The sequence below is a fragment of the Quercus robur genome, chromosome 4 (assembly GCF_932294415.1).
Source record: "Quercus robur chromosome 4, dhQueRobu3.1, whole genome shotgun sequence".
In the NCBI taxonomy this organism is placed as follows: domain Eukaryota; kingdom Viridiplantae; phylum Streptophyta; class Magnoliopsida; order Fagales; family Fagaceae; genus Quercus; species Quercus robur.
Window position 1 is genome coordinate 70,494,237 of NC_065537.1, and position 17,512 is coordinate 70,511,748.

At 38.1% G+C, this 17,512-nt stretch overlaps 1 protein-coding gene across 1 annotated transcript; it reads right to left on the reverse strand.

The window, feature by feature from the left end:
• Positions 1–8,832: 8,832 nt before the first annotated feature.
• Positions 8,833–9,732, reverse strand: LOC126722505 (uncharacterized). The gene has a single exon (XM_050425663.1). The coding sequence runs from the start codon at positions 9,730–9,732 to the stop codon at positions 8,833–8,835; it is 900 nt and encodes a 299-aa protein (XP_050281620.1).
• Positions 9,733–17,512: the final 7,780 nt, after the last annotated feature.

Consider the following 17,512-nt stretch of genomic DNA (forward strand, 5'->3'; position numbering starts at 1 on the left):
GCGAAAATCGCGTGTTTTGGACATACAGGGGCAGTTTTTAAAATTTTCTGTTTTCCCTCGATCTTTTTGTGACTGTTCATTGTCTTTTTCTTCTGCACTTTCCCTTTCTCACCGTGCCTTCATTGTCGATCTCCATTGTTTGCTTCTTCTCCGCTAAAAATCGTCGACTCACAGGTATGGTTCCTTGTCTTGCACTCTAATTGTACTGTTGTTATGGTTTTCCCTCTGGATTATTCACTTCTGAGTGTGGGTTGTGTGATGGGTTTTGATGTCATCGTTGTCCTTTCTTAGCTTATGGTAACCTGTGCTTCTGGTTTTGAGCTAATTTATTTTGTTGGCTGTGTTCTTCATCATATGCTTAGCTAGGGTTAGCTAATTTTTGTCTGATCTATTGTGTGGTATCTTGTTGATGTGGTGTTCATTTTGGTCCCTTTACAGCTGTTTTTGTGGGCATATTTGATCTCTCTACTGTGTAGTTCTAAGTTGGGCCTTTGGTGTCCCTCATTGTTACTTTCTGACCATACTCATCCAGCTGTTAGGGTTTCTTCATTGTTCCTACATTTTCACTAACCCTCTGCTGATATAGTCTGTTGGATTGTGTTTTTGTCATTTCCCTTGTTTATAATACAGACTGGTCATGTCTCCATTCAAAAAGGCTGCTGTGAAAGGAGGTTCTTCCAAAGGGAAGGAACCCGTAATTGATGTTGATGAAGACACACCTCTCCCGAAAGTGACTCGCTCTTCATCACAGCGATTCGATCCCAATAAGTTCAGATCCTATTCAGCATATCAGTCCTATGAGAACTTCTTTCTTCATGCCACACCACTACTAGAGAGAGCGGTGGATCTGCCTTCACTTCATAACACTGACATCCCGATATGCTTTGCTCACAAGGATTGGAATTATCTTCTCTCGGATCCGGATATCGTGTATGAAGAGTTGGTTAAAGAATTTTATGCTAATGCAATTGTGGAGGGAGATGAACTTAAGTGCTGGGTTCGGCAAAAGAGCTTTTCTGTCTCTCCTACATACCTGGCAGAAATTCTTCACATCAACAGACCCATTTTTCGTCATTCACCGGTCTATGATGATCTATGTCCTGATGAGGAGCTTCTAAAACAAAGTCTTGGTCAAGACTTGGAATTCTCGCCAAATGGAAAATCCATCAGTGTTTCCTCCCTTTCTCCGAAACTGCGAGTGCTTACAATTGTGATGTTTCACAATTTGTACCCTTTGTCAAGTACTGGGTATATGAATCTCGGACGAGCTTTGTTTCTTCATGATCTGGTTTCTGATGAAGAAATTGACATTTTTGCTCACATCTTTCATGTTCTGCGCAAAACAGTTCTTCGCAGTGAGTCTCGGATCTGCATTCCTTTCTGCAGTCTCATTTCACGGATCTTGAAGCTCAAGGGGATCTATCCATCGACTGATGAGTCTCCTATCCCTAAACCGAGTCCGATCAACATGCGTACATACAATGCAAGTGTTGGACATAGTCGGAAGAGAGCCAAACCAGAATCTTCTGCATCTCACAGTGACTCTTAGTTCAGCAATCTCTCACTCGATGAGAAACTTGATCGCATTGTTTCCTCTGTCCACGAGGTGAATACAAAGATGTCTGGACTCACTACTTCTCTACACCATCAAAGCAACCGATGGGACATGAAGTTTACTTCTCTTCAGACTCAGTTGGATCAGATTCAGAGAAAACTAGAAGAGGATGACTAGCCTATTCCATGACAAAAAGGGGGAGTGATAGGCATAATCAGAGGGGGAGGATATTACCCTAAGGGGGAGTGTCTTTATTTTTTTGTTTCCTTCTTCTCTTTAAGTTGATATATTATGTTTTGTAAAACTGTTATTCAGGTATTTGTTGGTTTGTACCCATATGCTTTTGTAAGCTTTGAGGGTTTATGTTTTATGCATAGTTTGTAGGCCTTGTGGTATGTACCATGCTTAAGTGCAGCCTTTATGCTATGTGAAATCAGTATTTTAAATCTAAATGTTCTGCATTATGGTTTATGTACTGTCACTCTTGTGCCCTTGTAGGATTGTTCCTAGATGCATATGCCATGTGTGCTATGCATTGGTTGAGTGTTGAGCATACAAGTGTCTTGCCTTGTGCTTGTTAACTTGTATGTCTTTGTGTTCATTCCAAGTGTGAATGAACACTGTGATCACTACTTTGTGGTGTTCACTTGGTTGATCAAGCCATGGTTTGTTCATTAACTCCATCTTATGCTTGATCTCTTTTTGCCTGTTTCATATGCATTAATAATTTTCTGCTTACAATGATCATGGTGTATTGTTGTGTTTCAGGAGTTTATGTTTATATGATTCAAGTGCTTCACAGCTTCTAGAGTTAGGTGTGAGTGAGTTTTGATCAACTGTTCCCAACTCACATGTTAAGTCTAGAGTCTGTTTTAGGGTTTTGTCACGGAATAGCCAAAGGGGGAGATTGTAAGGTTGAATTTATTCAACCATCTAATTGGCTTTATTCCGTGCCAAATTTGCTTGTAATTCAGCATTTAGTAACCCTGTATTTAGGTGGGATTGTTGTAAGGGTAGTGAGTGAGATAGTGTGAAGATTGCTCAAGAGTGTGCAAGAAAACAGAGTGTCGCGGCTGGGACTCGCGACTGGACTCGCGGCTTCAACCCGCCAGAAGATGCACACGTGCCAAGCATGCTGGAAGATGAACAGTCATGCTAGCTGGAGCACTACAGGACAAAACAGGACAACTGGCCATACGGTTAACTCGCGACTGGAACTCGCGACTTAGTCAAGCCGCGAGGTCAAGCTGCGAGCCACCCCTGTTTTGGAAAAACCTGACGTTTCGCATTCCACTCCTCTTCAGTATAAATACCCTTTTAACCCACGATTGAAAGAGAGCTTCCAGAGAGAATTTTGAGAGAAAAACCCTAAAGAAAAACCGGATTGTTTTACCCACAATCTCTACCTTAGAGTCTCATCAAAATCCCTCACTCTCTTCCTCTCCATTGTCAAATCCTTGAGAGGCCATTATACCAAACCTGGTTCTCACCATTATCATCTCTGTGAGACAGTCGTTTGGAGTTCTGGGAAGCAGTTAGGAAGGAGCCAATATTCATTGGTTGATGCTACGGTGTAGTAGCGGAATCCGGAAAGCTAGAAAAGAAAAAGGTTCGGCGCAACCTCGTTGGAGCAAGAAGCTTGGAGGGCTTAGGTGCATTGGGTAGATTAGGCTTGGAGGGTCTATTGCTGTCCTTGTATCCCAACTATATTTTCTAGTGGATTGATTACCGCTTGGAGGGCGGCGGAGAGGTTTTTCGCCGAGGTCTTCGGTTTCCTCTTCGATAACATATCTGGTGTTATCGCTGTGTTTGCATCTTCCTTCCTCTCTATCTCTGCCTTTACATTAATCTGCTGTGGTTTATTTTGATGTGGCTTAGATAGTTGTTTAATCAATTCCTTGTTATAGCATATGTTAAGTTTCCGCACACTAGTTGTTTAACATATTGCATGTGCTGATTAAATTGGTTTTTGGGGGTCTAAACGTTCAAAAGTGTTTTTGTACACGTTTTTGAACTTTCAGTAACTTACATCCGTCAAGGCGGAATCTTGTTACTTAGCCTCTTGACTTACACCTTTTCAATGGATTTTGGATTCGTCAATAACATACATCCATCAAGGTGGAGTCTTGTTACTTAGCCATTTTATGTTGGATGGTTGACTAGACCTGCTTACATAAAGACATTAGATGAATAATTCTTTTATTAATTTCAGGAATGAATATATTTTTTTGTTACATCTATTGGTGGTACTTCATTAAATGCTCAATGTTCCATGGCCGAGGGAGTCTCTATCCATCCATGGTTTCCAGGTGGTAACTGCCTTGCCTTGAGTAGTGAACGACTTGGTAAGGTCCTTCCCATGTGGGACCCAACTTTCCTTAGGTAGGGTCTTTAGTTGCTGTGGTGATTTTGCGCAGGACAAGGTCGCCTATGTCTAGTCGTCTGAGTTTAACCCTCTTATTGTAGTATTTTGCCATCTTCAACTGGTACTTTGTCATCTTGCTAGAAGCTTTGTCTCTTACTTCATCCAGACAGTCCAGGTTGAGTCACAGTTCATCATCATTGCACTCTTCATTGAATGTCTCTCGCTTGATGCTCATTACTCCTACTTCGACTGGGATTACTGTTTCAGTGCCATAGGTAAGCCTGAAGAAGGTTTCTCCTGTTGGGGTTCTCGCCGTGGTTCTGTAAGCCCACGGGACATTTGGTAATTCTTCCAGCCAGGCACCCTTCGCATCATCCAGCTTGGCTTTGATAATCTTGAGCAACGTCCGATTTGTTACTTCTGTCTGTCCGTTCGCATAGGGATGCCCTGGGGATGAGAACTGGTTCTTGATTCCAAGGTTTGAATAGAAGTCTCTGAAGCCTTAGCTGTCGAACTGCCTCCCATTGTTTGATATAATCGTCAAGGGAATCCCGAACTTGCAGATTATATTCGTCCACACAAAGTTTCGAATTATTGCCACTGTGATTGTTGCTAAAGCCTCTGCCTCAACCCACTTTGTGAAGTAATCAATAGCAACTAGTAGGAATTTTACCTGACCTTTACCTTGGGGTAGTGGACTGATGATGTCGATTCCCCATTGTGCGAATGGCCATGGGGAGGCTATTGTTGTCAGTCTCTCTGCTGAAAGCCGTTGTACATTCCCGTATCGCTGGCACTTGTTGCACTTCTTGACGATTTCCACAGCGTCCACCTGCATAGTAGGCCAGAAATAACTTGTTCGTATTACCTTGTTTGCCAAGGATCTAGGGTTGGTGTGGTCGTAGCAAATTCCTCTGTGGATTTCTTCCAGTATGTATCTGACTTCTTCTTCGTCGACACACTTCAAGTAAGGCATGGAGAAGCCTCTTTTATATAAGGTGTCATTAAGGATCGTAAATCTGGCCGCCCTTTTCCTGATCTTTTTAGCTTTTTCTGTATTCTGAAGGAGGTGCCCATCTTGGAGGAAAGATATTATTGGTGTCATCCAGCTGTTTGCGCTCTAGATTGTGAATGTTGGGACCTCTTCAATGCTGGGGTGTTTCTGGACTTCCATCGCCAAGTCCATACTAATCTCCCATTCTTCTGACGATGCTAGCTTCGAGACTTTGTCTGCACCCATATTTTGACTTCTTGGGATCTGTACGAATTCCACCGTATCGAACTCCCGAGTCAGATGTTTCGTCAGCCGGAGGTATTTCTGCATTCTCTCTTCCTTTGCTTTGTACTCCCCCCTAATCTGCCTGATCACCAGCTTTGAATCATTTTGGACTAACAGGTTCTTAGCTCCAAGTGCCTTTCCAAGCCTCAATCCCGTCAGTATCCCTTCATATTCAGCTTCGTTGTTAGTAGCTGAAAATTTCAGTTGAACTCTATACTTGAGTATCTCTTCGTCGGGGGTGGTTATGATGACCCCTACTCCCCCCCCCCCCCCCTTTGGGCTGACGAACCATCAGTCTGTATTGTCCATCGCTCGACTTCGTCGGTGAGGTTGTCCTCATCCGGAAAGGTGAACTCTGCGATGAAGTCTGCCAAAGCTTGCGCCTTGATGGTTGTTCTGGGATGGTACTCAATGTCAAATTGACTGAGTTCAATTGCCCACTGGACTGTTCTTCCAGCTGCCTCAGGTTTGTTCATCAATTTCTTGATTGGTTGGTCCGTCATCACAAGGATTAGTGATGTGCATGAAATATATACAATAAAGTACTCACATATCTACATATTTAGCCTTACTTTTATGTTATTTTGTGACTGATTATATATTATCTTTGTGTTGTAGGTAACAAGGGCTTTACATGCAAAGTGGGGCTAGGCCAATTGAATCAAGCCAACTTACATCTAGCCAGGCATGAATTCAAGAAAAGACCAACCCAATTAAATTTAAGTACAATTGGAGATCAAAGGAAATATGCACCAAATCCAAGTCCAATTCGGATTAGGATTCTAGACTGCACATCAGTTAGTATTTTTGGCATAACTTTCGGCTCAGATGTCCAATCGAGATGATTCAAGTTGGCCTGGAACTTTAACTTAAAGGGCTACAACTTTGTATTTTACCAAAATTCCAAATTCTGACGTTAAATGGGCCAAAATAGTCGGTTAAGTGAAGCCTAAAAATCTGGGATTTTCTCCAAACGGGAATTCAACTTGTAATAGGATTCCTTGACCTATTTAAAGGCTCTTTAGGGAAAAATTCAGGGGGGCAGAGGCTAGTGCTAGGGCTGAGGGCTGAATGCATAGACAGTGCGGCTACTTCTTTGGTTTTCTTCCATGACAGTTAGTTTTATTTTATTTGCCTAGTTTAATGTTTAGGATTTTATTTTTGTGTTTTCTTTCAATTACCATGTGTAGCTAAATTTATAATTAGGGTTGAGGTTGAAACCTTGTTAAGGATTATCAGTAATATTTATGTGATTTGATTTTTCCCACAATAGTTGTTCTTTAATGATTTAAATTGTTCTTGCTTCATATCAATTGACTAAGACGGAATTCTAGATATGAGTTCAATCATGTTTTTCTCATGATTTAGGAGTTATCTTAATTAATTGAATGCTTGGTTTATTAATTCTTGACTATAAAATTGGATACCGTTTGTGATTTGTCTGTCAATGGATACAATTTATGATTTAATTTTTAGAATTGGATATATCTTGTGATTTGTTTGGCTACGGATACAATTGATGATTTGGTTTTTTACTTAAGAAGCGAAGAAGAACATGCTTTTTATTTTTAAAATAAGGATTTTAATGATGATATTTTCCCTGATAGCAAGATTTATTTCTAGATTATCATGCAGTAGTTGGGAAAAATTAATGATCATAAATATATGCTGATATGATTTACAAGGTGGATTCCAAAACCTTAATTCCTTTCTCTTGATTGTTTACATATTTTTATTGCTTTATATATTTTGCTTAGTTTAACTATTTGTTTAATTTTATTATTTGTTTAGTATATTTAATTGCAAAAAAAAAAAAAAAAAAAATTTATTAAACTAGATTAGGATTAATTTGGTTAAGGTTTAATTAATTTTCCTACGTTCATACAAGTCCCTGTGGGTTCGACCTCGTTCTTGTCCAACTATACTTCGGTACGGTTCGTACACTTGCGAGTATTTTAAAATTTCACAACAATGGGATTTGCCTGAAAGTATTGCCTTAACTTGCGTGAGGCTACTATTAACGCAAATGCGATCTTTTCAATCCGTGGATACCTGGACTCAGCCCCTTGGAAGGCTTGGCTGACGTAGTAAACTGGGAGATGTTTCTTGCCTTCTTCTCTAATCAAGGCTGCACTCACTGCTGAAGTTGACACTGCCAGGTACAAATATAGGTCTTTCTATTCTTTGGACGGTCTTAAGAGAGGTGGACTACTTAGGTAACGTTTGAGTTCTTGGAACGCTGCTTCACATTCGTTGGTCCAGGTGAAAGCCTGTTTCAAGGTCTTGAAAAAGGGTAGGCACTTGTTCGTAGCTTTGAAGACGAACCTGTTTAAAGCTGCAATCCTTCCTGTGAGCTTCTAGTCTTCCTTGATGGTTTTGGGCGATGCCATGTTGAATATGGCTTGCACTTTCTCTGAATTTGCTTCTATTCCTCTTTGAAACACCATGAATCCCAAGAATTTCCCTGAAACTACACCAAAAACACTCTTACTAGGATTCAACCTCATTTGGTATTTTTTTAAGGGTGGCAAACGTCTCATTCAGATCATCCAGATGTGTGAGCTCTTCCTTACTCTTGACGAGCATATTATCCACGTATACTTCCATGTTCCTGCCAATCTGTTGGCTGAACATTTTGTTCACCAGCCTCTGATACGTAGCTCCGACATTCTTTAATCCAAAAGGCATTACCTTATAACAATAGAGTCTTTGAGTCGTGATGAAAGCAGTCTTCTCCTGGTCTTCCTCAGCCATCCTTATCTGGTTATATTCCGAGCAAGTGTCCATGAACGTCAGTAACTTGTGCCCAGCTGTAGAGTCCACAAGCTGGTCTATTCTTGGTAGAAGGAAACTGTCCTTCGGGCATGCCTTGTTCAGGTCTGTAAAGTCTACGCATATCCTCCATTTTCCATTTGCTTTCTTCACTAGGACGACGTTTGCGAGCCATTCAGGATAATACACTTCTCAGATGAACCCTACCGTCAATAGTTTGGTAACTTCATCTGCGACTGCTTGATCTCATTATGGGGCGAAGACTCTTCGTCTCTGCTGGATGGGTTTCCTTTCCAAGTTCACATTCAACTTATGCTAGATGACTTCTGAAGCTATGCCCGGCATGTCCTTGTGGCTCCATGCGAAGACATCTAGATTTTCTTTGAGGAATTGGATGAGTCTTGTTCTCATCTTAGGGCTTAGCGTCGTCCCTATCTTAGTCGTCTTGTTCGCTTCTCCTTCAGCCAGTTCCACTATTTCCAGGGCTTCCATTTTGTCTTCTTCCTTTTCTTCAATCATCCACGTGTGATTCTCCTTTGCAGCTAGGACGGCATGATAACACTCTCTAGCCAGGACTTGATCTCCTTTTACTTCACCTACACCGTTATCTGTTGGGAATTTCACCTTTAAATAGTAGGTGGACGTGGCTGCTTTCCATTTGTTGAGCATGGGCCTCCCAGTGATGACATTGTAGGATGAGGGGCAATCCACCACTAGGATTTCTAATTGACCGGTCAACTGCACCGGGTAGGTCCCCACTGTTACTGTCAACGTCACTATGCCCCTAGGGTATACCCTGTCTTCGCTGAAGTTGATGAGGAGAGAGTCAAATGGGCGCAATCTCCTTGGATCTAATTTCAACTATTGGAAGGCAGGGAGGTAGATGATGTCTGTGGAGCTACCATTGTCCACAAGAATCCTTTTGGTATTGAATCCCTCTATATTCAGCATTATAACCAAAGGGTCATTGTGGGGCTGCTTCACTCCCCTAGCGTCCCTTTCATTGAAGGACATGTCCCGGTCTGTTCGTTGTTGCTTGAACGGAGGTATCATGTGGACGCTATTCACCTGCCTCTGGTATGCTTTCTTGAGGGATTTAAATGACCCTCTTGAGAAGGGCCCTCCTATAATCGTCTTTATCTCCCCGATCACATCCTGTGGAGGTTGGGATGGGCGATCGTCACTCTTGGAAGAGGACTCATGCTGGCTCTTATTGCTGTCTCTGAACTTACTATATTCCCCCTTCTTTACATATCTCTGTAATTTTCCTTTCCGTATCAACTCCTCTATTTGCTCCTTTAGGTCCCTACAATCTTCTGTGTTGTGGCTGTGATCCTTGTGGAATCGGCAGTACTTGTTCTTATCACGGACGTTAGGGGATGAGTGTAATGGTCTTGGCCATTTGAGATAGTGCTCGTCCTTGATCTGCGTTAAAATTTTGTCAACGGGCATAACCAAAGGAGTAAACCTTACTGTTCGAGGACCTTTATCATCTTTTTTTCTGTTCTTGTCATTGTTCCGATGATTTGGGCGCTCCCTCTTTTGACCCCTACTCTCGTCTTCCTTCTTTGTCTTGTCTCCTGGCTTCTCTACATCCTTTATGGTTGCTAAAGCATCTTCAACATTCATGTACTTCTGTGCTTTCAGGAGCATTTCTGCCATCGTCTTTGGAGGATTCTTTGTGAAGGAAGCCACGAGATCTTTGGATCTCAGTCCCACTTTGAAGGTCGTCAGCTGTACCTTGTCATCAGCTTCGTCCATCTCCAGAGTCTCCCGAGTAAAGCGTTTTACGTATGACCTCAGAGTTTCCTTCTCTCCCTGTCTAATGGTGAGTAAGTGGTCCGCCGGCCTCTTTGGACGCTGCCCCCCTATGAAGTGATGCAAGAAGGCATTGCTCAACTACTCGAAGTTGTCAACAGACGAAGTTGGCAACTTTGTGAACCATTCCCTTGCAGTTCCCTTGAGAGTGGTGGGAAAGGAATGACACAGTATCTTGTTGGGTGGCTGTTGAAGACCTAGTGTCGTCTTGAAGGTATTAAGGTGATCCTGAGGGTCTTTGAGTCCGTCGAACGGCTCAAGTTGAGGTAAGCGAAACTTTGACAGTACGGGGCATTCAAGTACCGCCGAGGTGAAAGGCGAATCTGTGGCCCTTACCATTCTGTCTATGCTTCGGTCCGTCTTCTCCTTAATGGCGTTCCTCGGTTCGTCCATTTCCTTCCTCATTTCTCGAAGGAGGTCTGAATTCTGCTAGTCCGAAGTAGTTGGTCTTTGATGAATACTCCTCCTATGGCTATCCCCTTCTCCCTCCATGTTATCCTTAGACCGGTTCTCCTCCTGTTGAGCCTGTTGGACCTGTTGAAGCTGTAGTTTCATTTCCTAATTTTGCTTGGTGAGTTCTTCAATGGTGGCTGCAAGAGCTTGAACTTGCCGGGCCAAGGCTACGGAATCTGGTTTGGGTTCCATATGAATGTAGAGGTTTGATGGAAATTACGTTCTCAAATATGAATTTGAAAATGTCGTTTCCCACAAACGGCGCCAAACTAATGAAGCGCGACTTTGTCAGTTGAATCGAATGTGCCTAGATGGACCCAAATCCTCACCTGGATACCTGCGAAGTTGACAAGACTGCTTCCGTAACGATGGTCACCGATGTGGTGCCTGCCACAGCGCCTTCAATGCCAAAGTCAGAGCGGGAGAATATATTGTAAAATGAAGTAAAACAGTAAAATGGCAATCGATCTTGTTTTAGAGTATCTATGTGTTTTTTTTTTTTTTGTGTACCTTGTGGTGGCGATGTAGGGAGCTTTATATATGTTGCTTTGGATTCTAGCCGTTGTGCTTGGCATTGTGATGTTAATGTCTTCCTTTGGTAATGCCTCCTGCCTTGTAATGGAGCTTTTAATGTGCTCTCAACGGTCTGTACAGTTGGTCCCATAACCGTCCGAGGCGTTATTGGTGGCATTGAATGATCCAGATGTCTTCGTCAGTGACATGAGTATGGGTTAGGCTCTTCACTGGGGAATGGTCTCGTTAGTAAAGCTTATCTCGTCTGTAGACAATTTCGTCAATACTATCAATCACAAATCCCCATCCATCCACATTAACGTCTATCATATTTCTTTTATTCAAATCTCAATTTTTTTTACTTATCACAATTCTTATCCCAATCAATAAATTCAAATGTTTCATTGGGTTTCAACTTCTTACGGTACAAAATTGCCCTCATTTGAACACGTTAAAATTGCATCTACCCACGGCTAGCTCAACTCCCTTTAGCCACTATCAAGCATATCATAGCTCTCACCTTCCTACTTCACATATTCATTCTAATTTAACAAACCCACTACTTCATGACAAAATCAAACACAGCAACCTTTGAAATTCGCTGAATTTCAATATTTAAAGGTATCTAATTTATATGGAGAAAATAATTTTTATTGAGGTATGTATTTAAAGGTGTTTGTTGTTGATAGAAAGCTTGGCACGAAAGAGACAGAGATCGTCAACTACAAGCCTGGTCTTAATTTCTATTGAGGTATGTATTTGATTCCTTTGTAACGTTGAGCCTATTTTGATTGGTTTTTGGTTTTACCTTGAACCTAATTGCACACACAAAGCACACGTGATTAGTCTAGTATATGTTATAATTTCTTTTTTTTAAAAAAGTTATGTTATAATTCGCTGGCTTGGTTTAATTAGACAATGTTAGAACTATTTACATATATAATAACTAAAGACCTTACATAATTTGATTAAATACCAAATTTATTATCATATCAATTGGAAACTTTTATGTAGTAAAACCTATAATAATTTTAGGTATGTTCTGTTTGGTTGGGGTGAAAATAAAGAAATGATAGAAAATGAAGGAGAGAAAATGACTTTTTTGGGTTGCAAAGGAACTTAAGATGTTATAGAGGAGTTGTTTTGACAAAGGAACAAATTATACAGAGAATTAAATTGGATATTAGAGCTAAAATGGGGCACATTGTTATGGCTGGAAATATCATACTTCACAAAGTTCTAAGCTCTAGATGGGACTGCTTGCACCTTGTTCCCTGAGCATATTTCTTTGATATGCTAAAGGCTCCTATGGCCAATAATGTTTTCTAGTGCTTTCTATAGATTAAGCAGTTACTTTAGTTAATTTGCTATAGGAGTGCGAGTTGGTTTTTTGTTGTTCTCTGGTTTGTAGCTTGTAAAGTTTGCCAGAGGAGTTGGCTCTATTTTCAACCGACTGTGTAGATTTGCTGTCTTTTTGTTATAAGAAATTACTGAATTCTCAAATTAAAAAAAAAAAAATTACTCACTATATCAACAATCCATAGAAAGGCTTGTAAGATATAGAAAGGTTTGTAAGATATACTATGATTGTGAGTTCTAGTTAATAAAGTCTCTAATTGTTGAATAAAAGATTTGAAAATCAATTCCCGTTTATACTAAAAGCCGATTGAAATCGATTGGTGTTTTAATTTAATGATAAAAAACTATCATTAAGAGATGATGAAAAATTATTAGGTACTCTCATAGTATCATAAATGCGTACTCTCCTCTCTCACATGAATAGTAGGTCCTACCATGAATTTAATTAATAGAATCCACCATTCATGTGAAAGGAAAGAGTACACATTTATAATACTCTGGCGTGTATAATAATTTTCTAAAAATAACTCTATGAGTTCAAAATTTCAAAATAAAAATAAATAAACAAATAAAGATATACCATGAGTTTAGCATTTTTCAAAAAAAAAAAAAAAAAACCCTTGAATTGACTAAAACGCCGAATAACTCGGGTTGCAAAATTGCAAGAAACCGAGTACACTTTACATACAAACCGAGAAACATTAAAGATAGTAAAAAAAGTGATTGGTTTACCAAATCCACCGGATTACTCGGTTGCAACTTGTAAAAAAAAATATAGCATAGTTTACACGCAAACCAAGAAACATTAAGAATAACTAGAAAAAGTGGTTGGATTATGTGGGAGTTTGGATTCGGATTATAAGTGCTGCGTCTACGTCTAAGCGCATTTTCTCTTTTTTTTTTTCTTTTTCAGCTGCAATTGTTGACCGGTCTTCTGTAAATAGTGTACAAGTGTACTGTTTACAGACCTATAAATTTCACTTTTTAGCAATTTTTTCATTAAAAATAGGTCCTACGATACTATTCATACATTAAAATTATTTTGCTACAGTATTTTCAGTTTCAGTAACATAAGTTCAATCCAAACAGACCCATGTGTATATTTGGATAGCACTTAACGTGCTGCATCTGCGTTTTCTCTTCTTCTTTTTTTTTTTTAGCTGCAACTGTTGACCTGGTCTTTTGTAAATAATGCATAAATATACTGTTCATGGGTCTTACAAACTCTACTTTTTATAAATTTTTTCATTAAAAATGGATCTCACGATACTATTTACACATTTAAAAATTATTTTATTACAGTATTTTTAATTTTCAATTTTCAATTTCAACAAAATAAGTTCTATCCAAACAGATCCTATGAAACAGTAGGATTACTCGGTTGCAACTTGTAATGAAAAAGAAGGATAAAAACGTTAAAAGAATAATAATAAAAAATTTAACAAGTGCTAAGCGCACTAATTAGCTACTGTGCTTAGCGCAGTAATTAGCAGGACTCATTAAAACGCCAATTGCACATTGGAAGAAACCTCTAGAACACTTTACACACAAACCAAGAAACGTTAAAGATAGTAAAAGAGTGATTGGCCTACCTCATCCGCTGGATTACTCGGTTGCAACTTGTAAAAAAAAATATAGTATAGTTTACACGCAAACCAAGAAGCATTAAGAATATCTAGAAAAAGTTGTTGGATTATGAGGGAGTTTGGATTCGGATGATAAGTGCTACGTCTACGTCTAAGCGCATTTTCTCTTTTTTTTTTTGCTTTTTCAGTCGCAATTGTTGACCGGTCTTCTGTAAATAGTGTACAAGTGTACTGTTTATAGACCCACAAATTTCACTTTTTAACAATTTTTTCATTAAAAATAGGTCCCACGATACTATTCACACATTAAAAATTATTTTTGTACAGTATTTTCAGTTTTCAGTTTCAGCAACATAAGTTCAATCCAAACAGACCCATGTGTATATTTGGATAGCACTTAACGTGCTGCGTCTGTGTTTTCTCTTCTTTTTTTTTTTTTTAGCTGCAACTGTTGACTCGGTCTTTTGTAAATAGTGCATAAATATACAGTTCACGGGTCTTACAAACTCTACTTTTTATAAATTTTTTCATTAAAAATGGATCTCACGGTACTATCTACACATTTAAAAATTATTTTGTTACAGTATTTTCAGTTTTTAGTTTTTAATTTTAATAAAATAAGTTCTATCCAAACAGATCCTATGAAGCAGTAGGATTACTCGATTGGAACTTGTAACGAAAAAGAAGGATAAAAACGTTAAAAGAATAATAATAAAAAATTTAACAAGTGCTAAGCGCACTAATTAGCTATTGTGCTTAGCGCAGTAATTAGCAGGACTCATTAAAACGCCAATTGCACATTGGAAGAAACCTCTACAACACTTTACACACAAACCAAGAAACATTAAAGATAGTAAAAAAGTGATTGGGCTACCTAATCCGCTGGATTACTCGTTTGCAACTTGCAAAAAAAACATAGTATAGTTTACACACAAACCAAGACACATTAAAAATAACTAAAAAAAGTGGTTGGACTTTGAAACCGCTGGATTACTCGGTTGCAACTTGTAACGAAAAAGAAGGATAATAATGTTAAAAGAATAATAATAAAAAATTTAACAAGTGCATTGAGAATATTCGCTAAGGAGAAATTAATATTTAATACATTTTTTTATGAATAATAGTTAATCATAATTAATAAAGGAAAACGTAGGCTGGCAAACAAAATAATAAACAAATAGAAAGTAAGTAATATTTTTTATCAATGCCAAAAAATAAAAGTCACAATATTTTTCGCATTAATTAAGTTGGAAAGTTTTTTATTAATACTCATTCAGACCTATTATTAATATAATTTTTTTTTTTATCTAATATTAACAATTTACCATATCAATAATTGTGAAATTTTTTTCTCAAATTGCATGTCTATATGTAAATAAATATTTATTAAAAAAATATTAAATTGTTAAAGTTAGCAAGAATAAGTTAGGAATACAAGGAATTAGAATCTTAGAGCATTTATATCAGTTCATGTAAAATAGCATAAGGGCCAACTTTTGCCAACCTAACTCCTAAATTACCCACATCAGTTTGAGCATTTTATTGTGCAAAATGAATTTTTGCTACAGTACTTTCCTTTATTATTATAAAGTTTTAATTTATGGCGTCTACTTTTAATACTTATACTCTTTATAATTAAACCAAGATACCAATCGGTTTTTGGTGTAAGTGGGGATTGAACTTTAGATTTCTTATTCAATCTTTATAGACTTTACCAATTGAGTTAACTAGAACTCACAAAAAACTTTGCTACAATACATTGGTACATACAAAAGCACTGCTGTTGCGCATTTAAAATTTTTATTCTTTCTTTGCATATCCCAAGGAAGAAGAAAAAAAGTGAATTGTGGTTGTGGTGTATGAAAAGAAAAACAATTAAAAAAATTAATATTTTAATGATATAGAGTTTAAAATAGATAATCTGATATGATTTTTTTTTTAAAAAAAAGTGGTTAAGTAAAGAAAAAACTGTTAGTTCTTATACTAAAATAAACATGAATTTGTACACGAGCTACTGTCAATGCTCTAACATACAAAACTCTCTCTCTCTCTCTCTCTTATTTTTTTCCATCTCCCCATCCCATTATTAATTAAAATAACAAGAAAAAAAATTCAATTTTCACATTAGTCCCTAAGGTTTGTGTAAGATATCACTCCTCTTGGGCTCGAACCTCCCATTCTTGTGGTTTCATAACGAAGAGGGGCTTTGGTCATTTAGCCCACATGAAAATGAGGTGGAGTTATGTTGGTGTCTCTCAAAAGACAGTGGAGGTTTTACTAATATTATTTTCCCTCCTAGGTTAATGGTTTTACATGGAGTCACCACTTATTTTAATAGAGAAAATAAGAAACTAAAAGAATTAAATAGGTACATCATTGTTGTTGATGAATTGAAATTTTACATCTTTTGATAATAACCAAAAATTACATCGATTTGGTCCTAGATACAATCTAAAATAGAAGTGCAAAGATTTTTTTTCCTAGTTACTATCTAGAAATAGAAGATTACAAGGAAAATCATAATATACCTTGATCTAAGTTCGGAGGCTAGCTTATAGGATTGGAAAGGTGTTAGACACTGGTGAAACCAATTTTCTAGATTTTGGCAGCTAATGATCATATCATATTATCCAAGAACATGTGATTGCAAAGATTGAAATAACCATTCAAGAGCAAGATGAAACCCTATTCTAGGCATGCATAGAATTGATATTAAAAGACATGGTTAATATGTGTGTGATGTGTGATAAACCCTAATCTTAGAGCATGTGAACATGTTATATGAATTGGAAAACACAAATCATGTAAGCACTAAGAACAACCTAGATCTAACATGCTAGCAACCAAGAATATGGAAGAGCTAAGAAAATGAAAGAATGCTTTAATCCTAAATAACTTGGCCAAATAAAAGATAGGTTTAAAAACCTTACTTGCATGCAACAGCACTCCAAGCAAGAAAGCTCCTCTAAAGGCACATTCCTACAATGAGTTGGTAATTTGAGACCAAAAGATCCAAACTATTCTTTTTAGTAAATTGAGACCAAGAGGTCCAAGACAGATGTTGAGAAATTTAGACCCCGGTTGACAGAATTAACAAGTTTTAAATCCAAGTTGTTAATTAACACACACACACACACACACACACACACAGATGTTGAGAAATTTAGACCCCGGTTGACAGAATTAACAAGTTTTAAATCCAAGTTGTTAATTAACACACACACACACACAGATGTTGAGAAATTTAGACCCCGGTTGACAGAATTAACAAGTTTTAAATCCAAGTTGTTAATTAGATTTATTATTAATAAAACTTGTTAAAACAAACAAACATCAATATCATGTCAAAATCATGCAGCGGAAAAATAAATAAGACAAGATATGATGACCCAGGAAAACCAATGAAACAAACTAGTTTCACAGTAAAAACCCTAGGGGGAAACCTTCCCAAAAAGCAATTCACTATAATAAAGAGAAGTTTCAGATCTAGTACAAAACTTTTGTCAATAGACTTTACAATTCCTGTAAATGAACTCACAGCAGAAATCTTTTACCGCTTTAGAACCTCTGAACTCTTCAATATATGAACGCCACCCTTTTTGATGCACGAATCCCAATACGTGACTAACCAATTGCGTGAATCTCAGTACACGACTTGAATCACCAACTAGAAGAAGATGTTGGCTGCAAAGTTCTTCATTTCATCAACAATGAAGATTAAGAAGCACTTGGTTACAAAACCTTAAGGCGCAAAGACGTAGTAGCTTCTTTCAGAGAGAATAAGGCATCGGTCACCTTTAGCATATGTTCTC